Source organism: Populus trichocarpa, chromosome 3, assembly GCF_000002775.5.
Source record: "Populus trichocarpa isolate Nisqually-1 chromosome 3, P.trichocarpa_v4.1, whole genome shotgun sequence".
In the NCBI taxonomy this organism is placed as follows: Eukaryota; Viridiplantae; Streptophyta; class Magnoliopsida; order Malpighiales; family Salicaceae; genus Populus; species Populus trichocarpa.
In genome coordinates, this window is record NC_037287.2 from 18,463,195 (window position 1) to 18,483,705 (window position 20,511).

The window sequence follows — 20,511 nt, forward strand, 5'->3', positions numbered from 1 at the left end:
TGACCGTTCTTTTATATAGGCAGGAAGACTGTGTCCAGGTGCCCAAAATCAAATCAAAAACCTCCTCCTCCTCCTCCCTCTCTATCGCGGCATGAAGCTTTAAGTGGGTGGAAAGGTCGACGTTCCCTTTAATCACTTATAAAAAGAAAACTCTCCTCTACCTCCATACTTCCCTACAATTTATTTCTCCTCCTTCGCTAATCAATCTCTATAAAGGTATTTATCCTTTTCATTTTCCTCTCCTCTAGAAAATTGAAGCAAAATGTAAAAAAATAATAAATAAATAAATCGAAATTGTCGATCTTCTTCTTCTTCTTAATTACAGAAAGAATTTTTTTTAGATTTGCTTAACCGAGCCTACTGCAGCCGGTGTTTTTTTGCCTATTGGCCTTCGTCTGGCGTTGATGTTTTGTTAGATGCTTACTAGCTTTTTCATCCTTGCGTATTTTACTTATCGTTTAAGGTTCTTTATTTTGATTTTTTTTTATGGTTGTGTTGGCTGTATTTTAAATGGTATAGCTCTTAAAATTGGAGGGACCAGTGTGGTTTAGTTTAGGACCTGAGATAGTTTTTTTAACGATTTTTTATAACTTAAATAAATTTACTGTTGATCTGGTTTTCATTTTTTTGTGTGAATGTGTGGATGCAGTTAAAATTCAATTTTACAATCATGCCAAGAAAGATGCCTATCGATGGGGAAGTGAACCAAGCTAGCCAAGTAGAAGAAGATGCCCACTTTGATTTTGATCTGTTTGTTATTGGAGCTGGGAGTGGCGGTGTTCGTGCTGCTAGGTTTTCTGCTAATTATGGAGCTAAGGTATAATATTTGTTCCCGATCTTGAGGAAGTTTAAAAAATAAATAAACAAACAAAACCATTCATCATGAGTTCTTGATGTGGTTTGAGGAAGTTTTTTATCAATTTTTTTTTAACTTTTGTTGAAGACTTGTAATGTAATGAAGTTCAATTACATGGATATAATATTGTATTAATTGGTTTATAATCACACTTGTGGGGAATAAAAGAAAATACCTTGGAGGGCTTTTTCTTAATCAGGTTATGATTTTTTTATTGATAAAGAAAAGGGAGTTGGTTTTGATTTTGTGAGAGCAAATAATAAAGGCTGTTGCATAGTGGAATTAACATAATCTTGTCTCATTTTGATTCTGATGGGGGACTTTGTGCAAACTGATTTGCAAGTTCTTTTTTCTTTTGAAGTGAGAAACTTTGGCTTTCGGTGATATTAATATATATAATTCTTTTGGTGAAAGCATGATGTTTAACTGTTCACTAATGGTATCCAACATTGTGTTTCAAGGTTGGAATTTGTGAGCTTCCATTTCATCCTATCAGCTCAGAAGTAAATGGAGGGGTTGGTGGAACGTAAGTTCATCTAAAATCCTAAAATAGACATCTCAGTTTCATTTGCTGCAGTTGTTGCAGCATAGTTGTCTTACTGCTGCCATAATGGTCATGCAGAATGGCACAAAACAATCCATATAGCCAGCCCCAATTAGTTTGAGATGGAGGCTTGGTTGTTGTTGTTGCATCGTTATTTTATTGGCATTACTTTTTCCAGATATATTCCACTATCCATTAGATATATGATTTAGTTTTTCAGCATTTTGGCTACAATGTCAATGGATGAGCTGATAGAAGAAATCTGGACCCCGAGACTTGATGTGTTTGAATTTTGTAGCAATGGTGGATGATTTGTTTGCAGTCATGTCCAGTTTCATGAACTTCAACTGGTTGTTGGAATTTTGTGTTTAAGTTCATTAAGTTTTACCATGTTTTTATACAAGTGGAGGTTAAACAACATTTGGTGCTATATGCTTCTGTTGTATCTCCTATTGCGGGGAGATTTATCTGGTCGTGGAATAATGCTGAAATTTAGCAAAGAAAAGTTGCTTTTGACATTAAATGACCTTTAAAGGAATGTTTCCTGTAGGGTCATTTGTCTGACTGAATAAGAGATTTGTTTGGCATGGCAGTTACTAGTTAAAAATCTCAAGTGATCGCGCATGAGTGTTTGATGACATTAAATAGAATTATTGAATTCATACTTTCATGGCCCATTGAAGTACTTCTGATGAGTTTCAAATGGAGAAACATGTTTTTGATAATCTATAGTGCCATGGTAAAGGAAGTTTATTGTTATTATTGAAAACTTAAAGAATGTTGACTTTCAAGTTTGTTTTTAGTTTAGGTTTGAGATGATTGCTACTGAATTTGAATTAACTGAAATGTTGAAACCTAACTCATAATCAATGGCATGCCTTCATTTGGTTTTGTAGGTGTGTTCTTCGCGGTTGTGTTCCCAAGAAGATTTTAGTTTATGGAGCAAATTTTGGAGGTGAGATTGAGGTGAGAACAAGATATGTGCCAGGTTGAAATGATTAATTTACTGAGTGTGCTAGCAGAAACCTTGATCAAATGACAGCCTATCCTTTTTTCAAGTTGCAAAGTTGGGAGTGAGGAGAAAGTTAATGACAAATTGAAAGCGTTCTATGTGATTATCTGACAGCACGTGGATGTTGGACTGTATTTTAATATGCTTCCATTCTATTCAGTTCTGAAATTGATCAATTTCAGAATCACTAAGTTCTCCTTAAACTGAAATTTGAGATCTTGCATTTGAAATGCTCATACTTCTATTTTTTTTTAATTTTTTGGTCTGTAAAGCAAGAATACATGTGCATCGTGAAAAAGAATACAAAGTGTAAATATTGAGCAGTGAATATGTTTGATTTGTCTGACACTGCTGCCTCGTATGCAATAAATTTGTCTTTCATATGCAGAACCTTTATCAGGTTGCTTTTAATGTCTTTTTGGGTGAAGTAAGCTGTATTGAATGGCAGTTGGTTTCATGAATGGAGTGCTTTGTTTTTGTAGGACGCCAGGAATTATGGTTGGGAAATCAATGAAAAGGTGGACTTCAACTGGAAAAAACTGTTGCAGAAAAAGGTTGGTGGTCTTTTCAGTTTTGTTTCTATATTTATGATATTTGTTATTAACATGCATGTGGCACCCAGTCTGGTGCTGTCTGTCATTTATTGAGCAACTAATTTCAGAGGACAATTGAGTTTTTCTGAAGGAAAGCACATCCTTTATTTCATTTTTCACTCCACCTTTTTTTCTGGAGGGTGTGACAGGTGGTCAGGCTGGGGATTTTTCACTTTTAACTTCCATCCTTGTATGCCTGACCAAGCGACTGAAGTGATTGATCACTCTGCATTTTACTTCCTTATCTTTTGTTCAAACAGTGGGGTAACTGTTAAGGAGAAATCTACTTTTTAGAGCATTTAGATTCCTTTTCTCCTGCATTCAAGATTTTTTTTTTCTTTCAGAAATTCTCGCTACTTTCCTTGTTTTTTTTGCTAAAGTTTTGTCATACCCTGAAATACAAAAGCACCTGTTTGTGAATATACTGTTTCATCTATTTTTCTGGTCAAAATTGCAGTCAGATGAAATAGTCAGGCTAAATGGAATTTACAAGAGGTTACTATCTAATGCTGGGGTTAAACTGTATGAAGGAGAGGGAAAGGTTGCCGGTCCTAATGAAGTTGAACTGACACAACTAGATGGCACTAAATTGAAATACTCAGCAAAGCACATCCTGATTGCAACTGGCAGTAAGGCTCAGCGTCCCAATATTCCTGGGCAGGTTAGTTTCCTGTTTTTTCTCATTGAATGCTTAGGAATTGGTCTCTGATGGGGTATTTTGTCTCCTTGTCAATCCAACAATTAAGTCATTTAAAAGTAAACATCCTTTTCATCTGTTGTGTGTTATTGAAGAGCTGCTGTTTTTCTTGAGTAAAATGTTTTAGATAATTTGAATTGCCTTTTGATTATGGAAGCTCTAATGGCCATTACTTCTTGTAGTTTTGGCTAAAATAGCATACCAGGCAGATCTGTCAAAAAATAAAATTTCACCAGACATAGAATAAGATATGTACTCTACGCGTGCCTTTTCTTTTGATCTTGACTTGTCAACTAGTAAAAGTTAGTGATTAATAGTTTTTTCTGAGTATTAAATTGAAGGATTGCTCTATAGAACATAGAGATAAACTTCTTGACATTTTTAGGCATTTTTAAAAGAAATTTGTTGGAAGTTTGGAGAAATTGGATGAGTGAATGCTTCAGAAACACCCTTGCTTAGCCTTACATCTCTGTATTGTTCCCACTTGCGGATGCATGCCTGTAAATTACAAATTTGTGCTCTTTATTTTCTTTCGTAGTATGTGTTGCAGTTGAGTTCAGATGCTACTTTAACATGACATGGATTTGTTAATTGGAAATTCATAATTTCAATATGCCATGTGAGATGTGTTGCAGTTGAGTTTAGATGCTACTTCAACATGAAATTGCTTTGTTATCTGGAAATTCATAATTTAATATGCCATGTAATTATGTATGTAATGGGGCTGTCAGCGTTCTTGTTATTGAAATTCTATCATGTCTTATTTTATTTCAACTAGAAATAGTGAGCCATGCATTATTATAGCATTTGATTTGAATGCACCTTGTCCATTGTAATACGTCCCCCATATAATAGTTGATTGTGGATTTTACAATCCGGTTTTCATATTTCATTCACTTGTCCATTTTTTATATTCCGTTCCAACATCAACCTTTTTTTAATGAATTCATGTGTACCTATCATGGCACTACCTAAGCCATCTTTATCTTTTACAATTGGATGGACATTCCTATCTGTAGTTTCTTTTGAATTTTGTTTTCAACCACATTTATAAAAGTTTCTCCATTCAGATGCATGGTGCTCATCTTTCAATTGCGCATTAATTCTTGATCACAATTACTGCTGTAATTACCTAGTCGAACTTAATTTGTTTGATTTTACTGAAACCTATTGCAGGATTCAAATTATCTGTGGTGAAGATATGTTCTTGTTGAAGCTGTTTTTCTTTTGTTTTCTTTATCTTGCATACCTGCCTTATCTGCTGCTTTCTGATTGTTTAGGAGTTGGGCATAACTTCTGATGAGGCATTGAGTTTGGAAGATTTACCAAAGCGTGCAGTAGTGCTTGGTGGAGGGTAAACTCTGCGCGAAGCTTTGCTATCTATTTATTTTATTTGCCTATGTCCTAGCATGCGTATGATTTTGGATAATTATTCTTTTTCTTGTTTAGGTACATTGCTGTTGAGTTTGCTTCGATATGGCGTGGCATGGGTGCTACTGTGGATCTATTTCTCAGAAGGGAACTTCCGTTAAGGTTGTGGTTAAGGCCTTGATGTTGTTTTTTCTGTTTTGGATAACCAAGTTCTTGTCTTATATAGTAGTCCACACATTTTATGTTTGCAAGTAAACTGTGTAAAGAATATGTTATCAACATGGTTACCTTTTTTGATAATTACTTCCTGGTTTGCATATTCCACGGCCAAAATACTTTAGGTTGTCTACAGGAATTGGAACCTGGAAGATAGCAAATTTTGGTGTTTCATATTTGAAGTAGCAATTTTCATTCAAGTATGTTGCATGCATTTTTTTATGCTGTAATAATGGTGATTTTAATTCACCATCTGTTACTTATTTTCACCAAGGATTTCTGGCATTTTTTGTTCAATCATTTTGAAGGTTTGGACTGCAGTTGTGTTTCTCATGCCAATATATCTGATAGCTATCTGCTTCAGGGGTTTTGATGATGAAATGAGGGCTGTGGTTGCAAGAAATCTTGAAGGCAGGGGAATTAATTTGCACCCCAGAACAAATTTGACAGAGGTAGTTTCACCTTTATTAGGATTTGGTGTCAATGTAACATGTGTTGCTTTTTCATGTTATTTTTCATCTGCCTCTCTCCAGTTTATGTTTTGATTTTTCCATGTTATTTATAGTGAACCTCATTGTAATTATATTAGCTGTAAATACAGTTGACTAAAACAGAGGATGGAATTAAAGTTCGCACAGATCATGGAGAGGAGCTGTTGGCAGATGTTGTACTTTTTGCCACCGGTAATTATAATCATAGTTAAATTATTTGCATTGTGAAGTTTCTGTTTTTTAATAGGCTGCTGCAGTAAGCTTGTACTGTAAATAGAACGCACGCATTGCTGTTTTAATTCAACCTTACAAGTCAGGGTAAACTTGCAATTTACATGTGGGGTTCTACTGGATATGTTCGTTCTAGCTTATTTTTTATCCTTGCTCAAAGTATTTTTCACTGTACTATCTGCTTAGATAATGTTATCCACGTTTCCAAGGCAGTGTTGCCAGATCAATGTTGGAATTTTTGTGAAATTGTGATGCAAATGTATGGAGACTGAAGGTTTATATTATGAGGTGTTACAAGACTTTGGATTGCCAAGCAGAATGCAATAGAGTTGTGTAGAACATGAGTGCTTTTTGACTTGATAATTTATATTCCAAATCTAAACCTGACACATGCAGGCATTGGTTTTTGGAGCCCCAATCAAAATTATAAGATGCCTTTTCTTATAGTTGTTATTATTGTTTTTACATAATCAACAGCATTTGCTTCATCAAGGAACTTTGTCCACTATTCATCATCACAATGGAAAAGATTCCTGCAATTTTGTTAATTTCTTGTATTTTCTATGTTTTGTCCTTTTGTTTTGATATTACTTCCATATCGATATTCATCATTCCTTTGTTATTCCTTTGTTACAGGTCGAGCTCCCAATACGAAGAGATTAAATTTGGAAGCTGCAGGCGTTGAGCTTGATAAAACAGGAGCTGTGAAGGTCAGTAGCTTTTCAGTTATTCAATTGGTTTTAAGCATTGAGCTTCATGTTATTACTTTAGTGCGCAAAAAACAGATGCCAATTTCAGCAATATTATAGCAGTTTTTTTTGTAAGTTCCTTTCCTTGTAGAGGGGTATATACCATACATACTGGTTGTGGTTTGGTGTTTTATTTTCTTAAATCCCTGATGTGGGTATAATTATCATTTCATTACTATTGTAATCTTTTTGTCTATACCCACTTCATCTGTATTGGGCTGATATAGGGATATTACTTTCTTGATCAGGTTGACGAGTTCTCTCGCACCAACATACCTAGCATATGGGCTGCTGGTGATGTCACAAACCGAATGAATCTTACTCCCGTGGCCTTGATGGAGGGGTCATGCTTTGCTGTACGTGTTTCTTATGATATGCCTTCTGTTTTGTTTCTTTGTTTTCACAACAGTTTTCTTTTTTGCTCCTCCCCCTCCATTTTTGGAAATTTTTTAATTGATTTGATAATTCATTGAATCTGTTTCCTGGTGTATTGGCTGCAGAAAACTGTTTTCGCAGGGCAACCTACCAAACCAGACTACAATCACATACCATATGCTGTGTTTAGGTATCTCTTTTTGGATTTTGCTTGTATGGTTCTTTTTCTTCGTCAACATCTTTTTTATATGATGGTAATAGCTGTTTGATTTTAATGAAAGTGCACTTAAACTGGATGTAGTCGTGATAAATATATGTGCTTTAGAACTTCAAATATCAGCAAGAACTGTCCTGCCCATGGAGTTTGTTTATATCCAGAGCTAGTATTTAGAACTTGACATTTCGTTGGATGTCATTATTGTTTGTGCATCTCTGAAACCTAACAAGTCATCATGTTGTCATGATAATGAATGAGCATCACAATCTCCAAAAGTAGACCATGCCACCATGGTGACTACAACTAGGAACCTTTGATAATATTAACAAACTTTCAGTCAATTCCATAATGATAGTGAAAGAAAAGGTTTCAGCTCATACAATCACTCAGGTATCTTTAAAGTACTTTAGCATTTCATGGAACTCTTGGATGTATTATCCTGTGCTTTAGAACAGAGATTTGGAAGCTCTTAACAGAAATTTGTAATGTGAAAATTGATTTTGTAACTGAAATCTTGGATAATATGACATGGTACTAAAGAAGTACAAATCTCTCAAACAAAAATTGGAAGAGGGCCATAAGAATACCTTTATGATTTAACTGCATTTCCTTGCATTTTTTTATTGGCTATGATAAATAATGTTTAGCTTGGAATAACAATTGTGGGGGTTGAATTTGGGGGGCAAAATCAGGAATGATATTGCTAAATGAGCTCATAGAAAGTTTGTCCAAGAAAAGAAGAGACTGGACGGAAAGGTTCGACATAGATTATCCAAACTAGTTTGGGATTAAAGTGCTGTTGAATTTTGATTGATGATATTTTGTTAGTCAATCAATCAACAGTTTTTCATGTCTCCAAGAGTGAATCTGTGATACAGTTGGAGGTTATTTAGTAGACAGGTTATTGAAGGAGATTTGCTTGTCATTTTAGTTATGTGAGATACCTCTATTCTATGCATGTTGTTTCCATGACCATATGTCTCTTTTCACTCCCTAACTTGCTGATACCATGTTCTGTTTTGGGATTCGATACCTATATTTGTTACATGCTATTTGGTACTCCATTTGATGCGTAGTCATATCAGTTTGTTGCTTCACTGGGATTACCTCAAGTCTATTCATGTAGTTTCCATGATCATATTATCTCTGCTCTCCGTATTTTACTGATACAATGCTCTGTTGGAATCTAATGCCTATATTTTGTACATAACATTTGGTTAATGTTGTATGGTACTTCATTTGATACATACGGTAACACTAGATTGTTGCTTCACCGTGACCAAGTCATACACATTGAACATAGAAGTCTAAGTGAGAAAATTTAGTGTTTGTGTTCATGTCTCTTCATGGGTGAATAAAATGTGCTATTTGGTATTCTGCAGCATTCCTCCTCTCTCTGTAGTGGGCCTCAGCGAGGAGCAGGCATTAGACCAAGCAAATGGTGATGTGTTGGTTTTCACTTCTACCTTTAATCCTATGAAGAACACGATCTCTGGGTATGTACTGAATTTGAGATCTTACGTTGCTAAATTGGTCTGTAGTGTTACAAACAAACAGTTAGCATTATGGAAGACTTTAGAACATCACTTGCAAAATGACATGAAAGAAGTAGGGGTCAAAACATTTCCTTTGGAAACTTAAAAGTGAGAAATTATTTGTAAACTTAAACTGGCCAATAAGTAGAGAATATCTCTTAAGAGGTCCTGGAAGTTTGTTGTATCTGTACTACCTTAAATCTCCAAAGCAGATAGACTTCAAACATCTTTACTTTCTGATAGAAGTCTTTCTGTTGATTGATTGAACCATCTTTACATTACATGTTAACAACACCTGACATTTCTTCAGTGCTCAAGGCATCCTCATATTGTTCATTTTCGTGAAACCAGTTTTCCTTGTTCTTTTTTAACTAAATTTCCCTGGTCTGAAAAAAGAGTTTCCTCCTTTAAAAGGAAATGCTTAAATAATGAAGGATCAATACATGTTTATGAGTTAAGATAAAGGATGTGATAAAACCATGAAAGCCATAAGCATAGATGGTTTGGGATGTTTTTCATAATTCAGGGTAGTATTCAAGCCTGCCCCCTTTTACTTTAATTGTGAGGTGTTCTCTGTGTTTCCTATGCTTTTTAATTAATATGTACGATCTCATCTTTGTTTCTAGTCGACAAGAGAAGACAGTAATGAAGCTTGTTGTTGATGCTGAGACGGATAAAGTTCTTGGAGCTTCCATGTGTGGGCCAGATGCACCTGAAATTATGCAGGTGTGTTTTCCGATTCATTTCATGAATAACCTGTGTAGAGAGTACTTTGCATTTGCTTAACATAATTTCATTGCCGAAACCACCCCCTTCCCTATTCCAGTTTTTTTGTCCCTACATTTTTTTGGTTTTGGTTATTCATGCACGCCCTGATCATTGTTCTTTGGTGATTTCACAGGGTATTGCTGTTGCATTGAAGTGTGGAGCAACCAAGCAACAATTTGACAGTACTGTAAGTATTAATTAACTTTCCCTTAGAGAGGCTAAAGATAAGGATTTTAGTGATTCTTTCCTTTCCTAGCATCCCTTGACACGTTCTTGTAAGGAACATAGAATTGATTATGTTGTGGTCTAATCAATAATATATAGGTGATGTGGGTGTCAAATTGTAAATGCTTGCAGTCACATCATGATATACCCAGACTCTTTGCTTATGGGTGGCCATGTCCTTGAATTTTTAGCTCTCCCCCTTAATTACCCTTTCGCTTTTTGACTGGTTCACACACACACACACACACACACATGTAGAAGCGATGACATCTCTGTGCATCAATATATATATATTCCTTGCTGTTTATGGTAGCATGTGTTCAGACACCTGGTGATGTGTAAAAGGATTATCGCTCTTTAGATGTCTGGGCTGTACTCATTTTGGATTGTGTATTACTGATGAGTTTTTTTCCTTTTCCTTTTCTTTTTTGTGCCACAGGTGGGAATACACCCATCTGCTGCTGAGGAATTTGTGACCATGCGTTCAGTGGCAAGGCGTGTTACTGCAAGTGGCAAACCGAAGACAAATCTGTAAAAATATCAGTTCAAAAAGAAAATCACAGGAAAATCATTGAGTTATCACCAATAAAAGTTCATGTCATTATAGGATTTTGAAAGCCTGGTAGCTCTGTTTCTATTACAGAAAAGTAATTTAATGCCAAAGTAATATATGTCTTATTTTGGATTGGCACCATACCCTTCCTTTATGGTGGATACGAACTACTATCTCAGAACCAGTGTTTGAGGAGGTAGGTCGTTTTATTTACATTTACGTTGTTGTGAAAAGCTCTGCTGCTGTTTATTGAGGAAGTCCCCTGTTTGTTAAAATGGTGGCCCGGGTAGTTTGCCCGGATCAGTTGTCCAAGCAACTATTGCATGCCTTGATTCATCCGGGAAAAAAAAAAAAGAGAGTGATTTACTTCGATGGCTTGACTAGGATTGGGTTTCATGAAATTACGACAATTACTTGATTTTGTTGTGCCGCTATCAACTCTGATGAGAGTGGTGGTCTCGTGTGAAACTCTCGAGGTGATTGGTTAGTAGAATCCATGTCTATGGTGGGATATACAACTGCTTAGCCGATTGATTTAGACCTTTGTCATAATTAGGATGGATTCCAAAGCTCTTGTCCAAATGCCCTGCATGCATGCTCGTTCCTGTAGAAGAATCACTGTGCAATCCACGGTCACCATTCCACGCGGTTTAACAGCGGGAGTGGATTGTGGTTTCAAACAGCATATATATCCATGATTGAACTGCTTGAGAGCATAGTCTGCATTGAATTATGACCAGCATTTTACCTTTGATATCTCTCATGAGATTTGAGCAATAACAATTTTCTTATCTCCATCATGCATTATTATAAGTCCCAACATAAAATCCATAAGACCCTAAAGGTGGTGTAAGAATGCAAGAACATGTTTTGAAAGTTTCTTTTGTGCAAATAGATCCAAAGCTTCCTAAATCTTTTGTGGTAGAATTCCCTAAATCTTTTGTGTTAGAATTTTAAATGTTGAAGAAAAGCATGGCCACCATTTGTTTGAAAACTATGCTGGAAAAATCTTTGTACAACTTTTATCAAAATAAATAAACCAAGAATGATTGTAATTTTATAGGTAAAGAGTATTGAACCATGCTTGTTGATAGTCAAGATAACTGAATCTAGGAGATGGAGAGTTTTGATAAAATCTCTTTCATGTAAAAAGATTTTGGTTACAATCTTAATAGATTAAGACCTTTAAAATCTTTATTTTGAAATGTGCAATTCTGAAAGAATTATTTGTATCATGATTATGAGTTATCTCGACTAAGTTTGTGTCAATCAAGAAGAATTCATAAATTTTTCTGTTTTTTGTAAATTTTCTAGGACAAATTGGAATTGAGAAAGAAAAATATAGGGGATGATTTTATTAGTATCTTTATTATAAAATTATTATTTTTATTATACAAATATACATATAATAGTTCCTTGATTTATACAAGTTGACTAGTTTTTTTTTAGAAGATTTTGATGGTGTTTGAAATGAATCTTTATATCAGGTTTTGCAAAGTTTGAGCATAGTTTGAAGATGAGATAGTAGGATTTGATAGGATTGAAAACTAGTTGGTTGAGATAAAAGTTGGTTTCATAGAGGAAGGCCTAACTTGAGTTGAATTAACAAGACATGGGGTTGAGTGAACTAGTCATGAAGAGATTATTGCATACGAATCTTTAGTTTTCTTGACTAGTGTACTTATTTTGAACCCTGTAAAAATTCTCTAAAAAAAAAAAGTATGAAAGAGAATTGATGTCACCTTTAATAAATTTAATTTCAAAATCAAAGTTTTGAAAATTACAGCTTGCTATCTAGCAAAAATATGTTTTGTATAATATTTTGAATATATTTTTCAATGACATATTTCATTGATTGGCCATCAATTTTTAAAAGAAATTTTAAAAGAAATAAATATTCTTGAAAAGATGGCATGCATAAACAATTGATAAAATTTTATTTGAGGACTCGATCATATACCAAAATAGTATCAAACAACTTGTTCATGATTTTAAATTTATGTTTGAGAATCATATCATAACTTAGATCTAAAGCATTAATTTTGACAATAAAAAAAGCCTTAAGATCTGGAATACCGACAAAGAAGACTTTTTACTTGACTTTCAAGGGACTTAACAATTTTGATCATTTGAGGACTCCAAGCATGACAATTTTTCCTGAGTCACTTATAGAGAGGTTGGTAGATTATTATGAGATTTAGAAGAAAATTTAATATATAATTTAAACATCCAAGAAACCTTTGAAGTTGAGTCTTATCCTTAATTTCACTAGGTAATTTCAAATTAGTAAAGAAAAATTAGATTTTTCTATTATATCACCAAAAACTTTATATGAGACCCACAGCAATTTAAGAAAAATCATTTGAAATACTCTCAAACTTAACATATTTTAAACTTCAAGATTTTAGATGATACAAGATACATTGCTTTCAAAAGTCTTTATTAGAAAAGATTATCAACACCTTTTTTGAAAAGAAATACTTTTATCTGGAATTCCAAAACTATTTGTAAAATAGAGCAAATCAAGAACAAAGAATTTGCATAATTAATCAAATACCTTTTGAAATGTTATCATATGGAGAACTTATAACTTATATTAATAATGAAGGATTATTCTTTGTATTGATCTCAAACTTGAGAAAAAAATGAAAAACGAACTTCATGAAAGTAATAAAAAAAACAGGTTCGTTTTGTGCTCAAAATGGGTATGAAACCTTAGTTGCACCCTCAAAAAATTATTGGCTTACCAAATTGCCGGGTACACTCTGATAAACTTTTCTCACTATTTACCACTAAGTAGACTCCAATACCATTCTTGGTTGGATTGAGTATATTTTCCGAACTCAACAATATTTAATTACTTTTTTTTAATGACTAGAGACAAAAATACAAAACATTAAACTTTTATTGAAAATAAGAATATTATTATTATTATTATTATTATTATCATTATCCTCTCTCTCCTCCTTGAAGAAATTATCTAGAGCTTCTTCAGCTTCAATTTGAAGCTTTCAAGGAATGTATTTCGGCAAGGAGCGATTCTATCTTCTATCTTCGAGCAGCCACCGCTGTTCCTCTAGGAGCCACATGAATTTTGAAAGATAGCGTGAGAGTAGTGGTAGCCAGAAGGTAGTACAGTTGCGTGTTTGGAGAATTGGAGCGGGGAGAGAGTACGAGATGGTTTGTGAAGAGAGAGATTTAGGGTTTAGAGGCAGAGGAAAGGCAGAAGAAGACGACATTCTCGTTGTTGTTATTATTATTATTTACCTGATCTATTTAGGAGAGGGAGAGAGAATGGAAATGAAGGCTGGAAAGAGGATAAATGATACTTTTGTGCTTCTTCTTCAATCAGAACAACAAACAAACAAACAGGTGGTTTGGTTCAACTAAAAACCATCAACTTAGGGCTGGCTCCTCCTCCTCCTCCTGCCTAAAGTGAGCTCACAGTATTTTGATGCTCCAACACGCAAGGACCGAAACGAGGGAAGTTTCCTTTATTCAAAACCTGGAGAGAATATTAATGATTAACTACAAGTACAAATCCTGATGATAGCATCCTCCTTATTCAACAAATGCACGCAGATTATGACAAATAACTTCACCGACGAAAAACATAAGATATTGCACAATGATTGTTGTTCCGCATTTTGTCTCCTCAAACGGTTTACAGGGTACCTACTACTGTATATGAAACGACTTCGCATCGACCATCGGGTTTTCTTGTAAGCCTCACCCTTGGTCAAGTAGCGATTCATGCCTGTGATTCAAGCATCTGATTCGCTCGAGCAACCTTCTCAATGCAACACAGCAACCAAGGAATAGGTTTGTTTACAACAAGACATCTACAAATAAGCCATTGGGTGCAGGATCCACTGCTCCCTGCATCACTCCCAGCAGTCAAAAGATCGATCAGCTTCCTTTCAGCTTAGTCCAGCTTGACGTTGGAATACAAAAGGGTGTCCTTTGTGAGTGGCATGCTGAAGAGGAAGTAGATCTGCAACCAAAAGAACAAACCAAGAAACGCTGTTTATATTGAGGGAAAAAAAAATTAGTCCCAGGTATGGTCAGAAATCTCAATTCCGAGTTGCAAACTGATAATTTTTAAGGAAAATTAAGATGTGTATTCTAGGCAAACTAAACACACATTTTTTAAGGTTCTCCTTCCATTGAGTTGTCTGAAAGCCTTGTTTTGACAGGTATGCCTATGAACTACAGGGATAAGGATTCTATCTGTGATTGATTTGAAAAATTAATAAAACGGATGAAATTGAAAAAACAAAAAGGATCAGCAGACTTTTAAATTGGCACTTTCTTCGGATGCTTGTCTAGGTTCTATCTCACATGATGAACTGTTCTATCCACGTAACTTATGAGAGTCATGAATCAGGCACCTTATGCAGAATCTAGTCCTAAACTCAGCAACATCACAAGAAATATGGATCATCTGTGTAAATTATTCTATAAAAAGGTTCATGGATGGGATAGTTATTCAATCCACTCCCCTCCCTTTCCTTCTCCAAACCTAGAAGTCACATGCAATGCAACTCGTCATTTTACTAGTTAGTGATTGAGATTTTTTCTGCTTACAAAAATGTAAGAGAATAGGTAAAGAAAAAAGGGGGCAGGGATAGGGAGCAATCAGAGACGATAATTAGCACAATCTAAATTTTCAGTGTTCCTAAATTAATTAGAGGAAAAAAAGGTGCAAGTTTTTTGCTATTACAAAATCTTACCCCCAAAAGAGTAGCAATGATAAGAACAATTCCAGTTATCCAAGCAAGGGTTATTCTAACCAAGGCCACTACTGCAATGGCTTCAATAGTGGGCTCTTTTGTTTCTTCCAACCAACGTGCAGATGGCCGGGAAGTCAACATGACATTCAGCAATGTTTTTGATTCTGGTGCAGGTGCTGTATTAAAAAGGATTGCTCCAACAATTTGACCTGCCCAATTACCATTCAATTTTGTAACACAACCATAAAATTTTCAGGCTCAGCAATAAGCTAGGGAACAACAATTACTAAAAGGAAAAAAATGAAACACATGTTAATCACAAATACAGGTTGGAAACAATAATGCGCGACCCCCAAAGTTAGCTTAAATTCTATATTTTTGTTGATTTAAAAACCCTGCAATGTTCACGTAAACAAAATAACAAATCTACAGTGGGGCAAATGATTGCGAGCACTGATCAGATAAATTAGATTGCCACTCTTTTCACCTATCATTTGCATGAAAACTACAACATTTCAGCTTAAGATTGTGTTGGTGATTCCCAAAAAACCAAACAACCAACCTTTGTAAGCTGCTTGCAATGAATCAAACATCTTGGACAACATAGTAATTAACAGCTCTAGCCCTTTCTGTGCAGCACCCTCGGGTCCATAATGCTCCTGCAAAGCCTGCAGTGTGATAAATAAAATAAGTCATGAGCTTACTGCTTTGTAGTTAGACTGGGGTATTAAAGAACAACAAAAAAATTGCCTTCATAACCTGGAAGAGGAGGTGCAAAACCAAAACATCGTATAAAAACCGAAAAAGAATAAATCATTACAGAATCAATCAATTGTATAACTTTTCCATCATGATAAGCAATATGATTTCATTGAATAAAGAAATGAGTTGGTGAGAGGTTCCAACTTGCAATCATTCAAAAGGATGCAATCAAGCTCATTCCATTCACTATAAGTGGATATCATCACCTTAAGGCCATCAAAACTGCCCTTCAATAACTCTGCAGGTGGTTGATTACTCAGTGACAAATCTCCATGCATCTCAACAGCTTTTCTACTATTGCGGAGCAGAGCTAGAAGACTTGCTATGAATTCCCTGTTTGCTTTCTGCAAACAGTCAAAATGCAAATCTTCCAATAAAAATTTGAATAAAATGAATGGGTTGATCTAAAATACAATATTTATAACAAATAAAAGACCTTAGACATATGAAGATCTATAGTGGCACCACTAGCCAATGGGATTGCTAATTCTCCCTTCAGTGCTTCCAAGGGATCAACAGCATATGATCCACCCAACCAAGATGCCTGAACAAACACATAATACCAGTGTGACACATTTAAGCAAAATGATCAATAACACACGAAAAGGCAATGACTTACAAAATCACTTATATCCTTGTCAGTGAAATCCACAAATTCTTCATCTAGAGAAACCACTGAAACCTCTTCGCCTGAAACAGATTATGGAAAATGAAAAAAAAACCATCAAAATTCACAATCCATTGATTCAAAAAACAATAAATAGTCACATTAACAAAACAAGTTTTCCTATTATTCATCTATATAGCGCTTTGGTACCTGGAAGTTGAATATCAGCTTTATTTGAACCAGGAACAATCTTGCTCTTGTAGGCAGCATTGAACATTACATTTGCTTGATCAGCCACAGACGGAAGCTCTGCATGCAAAGATAATTCGCTCAAGTACTAGGTCAACAAAAGAAAACAAATCAAACACCAATTCCAGAGACCCTAACCTCCAGTGACTTCCAGCATGAAAACAGCACGAGGCCTGTTAAACGGATTGGGCAAGAGAACCTCATTCAACTGTAAAAGAAACAACAACAACATTTATCAGAATCAACAATTCCCACAAACAATAATATAAACTATATAATTGTTGTTTGATTAAGTCTGCAAAGCATGTTATTCCAAATGACCTTCAATGAACTAGTAGCTGAGAGTGCATCCGATGGCACAAAACCAAGCAAGACCGACACAGCAGCACCAACTTCTTGAAGCGACATGGAGTTAGACTGTAAAATCAGACATATAGTCAATTGACAGCGAGACAGACAATTACACACTTTACAGGAATAGGAATAATAATTGTTCGACATCAGCTCAGCAAAACATCACAAAAAAGTGTAAAATATGATGGATCAACTCATTTTCAGGTATCATAACTAGTGTAAATTGAAATGAAGTATATGTGTTGCGATTTTTCTAGTTCAATTGACTAATTTCTAATGCCAATCTAAATCATCTCATATATTTGCTATGAACACTTCCCTAAGACAATTATTAATTGATAGAAATCGAAATAAATGAACTACACAAAAAATGCTGCATCGGGCAACTTGAATTGAAGTTCCAGAAAAATTGAAGTATTGAAATGGAAGAAACCTGGACGACATCATTTGGTGATGGAGAGCGCAGATATTGACGAGTCTGGCTATCGATGAAAATAACCGAACCGCTAATCTCAGCCTGGAAGGAAGGGAGGGAGGAGAAATTAACCAAACGAATCAAATGATCACAAATTAGCCAAGATCAAATCAAGCATGGACAGAGAGATATGTACCTTAGCTAGTGAGTAGAGAAGAGAGGAGATGATGACCAGAGGCAAAACGCTGCGTATTTGGAAATCCATTGTCCAGACTCCAGACAGAGGGAGAGAGATCTGTGGTATGATCAATCAGGAGAGGAGAGAAGAACGTCTCGAAATTTCATTAATCCTTTGTTGGAGAGAGAAAAAAAAAAGCGACGTCGTGTCAATGTGGGCTGTTTTTAAATGAATTGGGCTTTTGTTAGCTATAAAAGGGGGTTTGGGCTGGTAAAATTTCGTTAGGAAAATAATGGTCGGTCCAAGTTATTGCTAATGGGCCCATAAAAAATATTACAAGATAGCTATAGGCTTAATTATAGTTACTTTGAAACTTCGATAAGAGTATTTGTTTAGGCTTTAATGGAAATAGAAGGTAGAAAAATCTAGATTTAACCTAATAAGAAAAAAATTGAGATTATAATTATTAAACCCGGTTTGGTTTGATAGTTTGATACAAGACTCCAAGAACCTACTCTTTGACTTAGTATAAAAAAATCAACTTAATTTAATTAGATCGACCTGATCAAAACTCAGTTTAATTTTTATATTTTAAAAAAAATAATATTTTTTTGATATTTTTTTTAAAAATCAATCTATCAAGATTAACTTGTTTAATTCATGACCTGGAATCTGTATCGGATCAAATCCCTTAATCAAGTTTGATAACAATTTTAAAAGGTGATCAAGAGAAATCTACATGAATTGACAAGCATTAACCATAAAGTAAAAAAATTAGAGAAAGGATAGCTAAATCTGCGAAGATATCCATGGTTTATCTTTTTGGCCTGCCATTTTCTCGTGCTGATGCAAGTGAGGAATAATAGGAGGGATCCTTCCTGCCTTTACTTGCATCTCGATCCATTCAGCATACCAAACAAAGGAAACATTTCGAACTCATCCCCTCGTTCATCGATCCCCATTCATACCCCCTCCTCCTAAACAGACCTTTCAAGCAAAACTATTAAATTTTATTAGTTTAAAGTCCAGGTCATAGGTTGTATTTAAAAATAAAAATAAATAACGATGTCTTGGATATTTTTTAAAAAAATTAAATTAGATTTCAACTAAATGATCAATTCTCTATTTAATTAAATTTAAAAAGCGGTCCAAGTTAACGGATCACCTGATCAGTCCATTTAATAACACGGCTTAAAAAGTCTCCCCTGAGACCTATTAAAAATCATGAAAATAGTATAAAGACACCAGCATCATCAAGTTGCTCAAGTTTTACACTCAAGTATTTGAAAGAAAAGGAGGAATTAATTACTCAGTCCATTCAATGTATATATATTGCTTCGTCCTCTTTATTTATTTATTTATTTACATATAAGTAGATTATGACAAGAGAAACCAACCCACATGAACATGAGAGGAAAGATTGTTGTAGCATATATATTTTGCATGCTCTAGACATGCAGGAATCGGTAGCAATAGACACCCAGCAACCACTGTTTATGCATTGGAACAGTAAACCCTCGGCTCCGAGAGCATTTAAAATAAAGCATGGTTTTTTTCCCCCTTTGATCAATGATAATCATTCATTCATAAAAATAAAATAAAATAAAATTATATATATGATTTCTAGGTATATGTCATGTTTCAACAATACCAATCGTGGAGATCGTGCATTCAAAAGACAATTCTAACTTTTTGCCTGGTGGACGGGGTTAATTTGTTTTCTTCTTCCTTTTTATTGTTACACGTTTGACTAATCATGTATGTTTAACTATTAGCATTTTGATTTGAAGCGGCATGATAATTAATTAAGTTATATTAATCAAGGCAATTAGCATAAATCACAATATATATATATATATATATATATATATATATATATATATATATATATATATATATATATATATATATATCATATTGTTGCCTATATTTATGTACTAAAATGATCCGTAGGTTACTTGAGTAAGGGCCCATGGAATGACTAATTATGCATCATCAAATGATCTTTTTTATTCGTAGATGTTGTCTTTCTCTAACACATGGAAGAAATTTATCAGGGTTTCAGACTAATCAAGATTTGCAGTGCTCGTCTTTCATCCATGTGACCTAATAATGGCAAACATGAAGCAGTAAGATCCTGTGTGAAAACGAAACGGGTAATTCCACGGAAGGTGCGGTAGTTTTTGAAGTTGCATATATAAAAATATAGATTTAAAAAATATTTTTAATAACAGTTTTTAAAAAATATGTTTGATTAAAATTACTCTGAGATGGATTTTTGCATGCAAAATAAATAAAAAATATATTTAGATAAATAAAAAACATATTATTTTAACTTCTATAAAAATTAGATTTCAAATGCAATTATTTCTTAGCCTAATACAAAAGATAAAAGCTATTTAATTAATAAAATAATTTTTTCATCGTAATTGAAAGAAAAATATATAATTAAACTACTAGAATACCGATTAATCTCTAAATCAATATATATATATATATATATATATATATATATATATATATATATATATATATGCATGTACATTTTATTTATATGCATGATTTCAAGGTGAAGCAGCTGCAAAGTCTTTGTTGGCTAACTGATGGTAAAAAATAAAAATAAAAAATATAAAGTTGGGTTATTTTGGGGCTGGTCCAGATAGCTTTATTGCTAGTCATTAAGGCCAGCCTTGGGCAATTAGTGTGGTCCATCAATCAATCCATTTTTCTCTTTCTTTTTATTTTTTCTCATTCTTTATTTTTTTCTCGCACATTGTTTT

General features: G+C 34.4%; 2 protein-coding genes across 3 annotated transcripts; one reads left to right on the forward strand and one right to left on the reverse strand.

Moving 5' to 3' along the window:
• On the forward strand, window positions 1-10,574 carry LOC7493204 (glutathione reductase, chloroplastic). Of its 2 annotated transcripts, XM_002303790.4 has the most exons (17): window positions 1-216; window positions 650-817; window positions 1,318-1,382; window positions 2,297-2,366; window positions 2,895-2,966; window positions 3,463-3,666; window positions 4,983-5,056; window positions 5,152-5,235; window positions 5,654-5,741; window positions 5,891-5,972; window positions 6,648-6,721; window positions 7,009-7,116; window positions 7,261-7,325; window positions 8,735-8,848; window positions 9,514-9,613; window positions 9,789-9,842; window positions 10,320-10,574. In XM_002303790.4, exons 2-17 carry the CDS (start codon window positions 671-673, stop codon window positions 10,413-10,415), a joined length of 1,497 nt encoding a protein of 498 aa, XP_002303826.1. In that variant the 5' UTR covers window positions 1-216; window positions 650-670; the 3' UTR covers window positions 10,416-10,574. The 2 variants fall into 2 exon arrangements, with proteins under 2 accessions (XP_002303826.1, XP_024452170.1); XM_024596402.2 differs by lacking the exons at window positions 1-216; window positions 1,318-1,382 and having other exon boundaries at window positions 672-817.
• Window positions 10,575-13,904: 3,330 nt separating this feature from the next.
• LOC7493205 (uncharacterized) lies at window positions 13,905-17,922 on the reverse strand. The gene is made up of 11 exons (XM_002304674.4): window positions 17,750-17,922; window positions 17,572-17,655; window positions 17,106-17,201; window positions 16,923-16,992; window positions 16,746-16,844; window positions 16,548-16,618; window positions 16,365-16,472; window positions 16,135-16,272; window positions 15,729-15,834; window positions 15,167-15,375; window positions 13,905-14,427 (listed from the first exon to the last, which is right to left on the reverse strand). Exons 1-11 carry the CDS (start codon window positions 17,816-17,818, stop codon window positions 14,359-14,361), a joined length of 1,119 nt encoding a protein of 372 aa, XP_002304710.2. The 5' UTR covers window positions 17,819-17,922; the 3' UTR covers window positions 13,905-14,358.
• Between the last annotated feature and the right edge of the window lie 2,589 nt (window positions 17,923-20,511).

Excerpts from the sequence above, each read along its gene's own strand:
- LOC7493204 (XM_002303790.4), top strand. The coding sequence starts at position 671 with ATGCCAAGAAAGATGCCTATCGATGGGGAAGTGAACCAAGCTAGCCAA. Across the intron at positions 3,667-4,982 it reads GTCCCAATATTCCTGGGCAG|GAGTTGGGCATAACTTCTGA; the intron begins GTTAGTTTCCTG and ends CTGATTGTTTAG. Across the intron at positions 7,326-8,734 it reads ATACCATATGCTGTGTTTAG|CATTCCTCCTCTCTCTGTAG; the intron begins GTATCTCTTTTT and ends GGTATTCTGCAG.
- LOC7493205 (XM_002304674.4), bottom strand. The coding sequence starts at position 17,818 with ATGGATTTCCAAATACGCAGCGTTTTGCCTCTGGTCATCATCTCCTCT. Across the intron at positions 15,835-16,134 it reads GCAGTTTTGATGGCCTTAAG|GCTTTGCAGGAGCATTATGG; the intron begins GTGATGATATCC and ends ATCACACTGCAG. Across the intron at positions 15,376-15,728 it reads ATTGCAAGCAGCTTACAAAG|GTCAAATTGTTGGAGCAATC; the intron begins GTTGGTTGTTTG and ends GTAATTGGGCAG.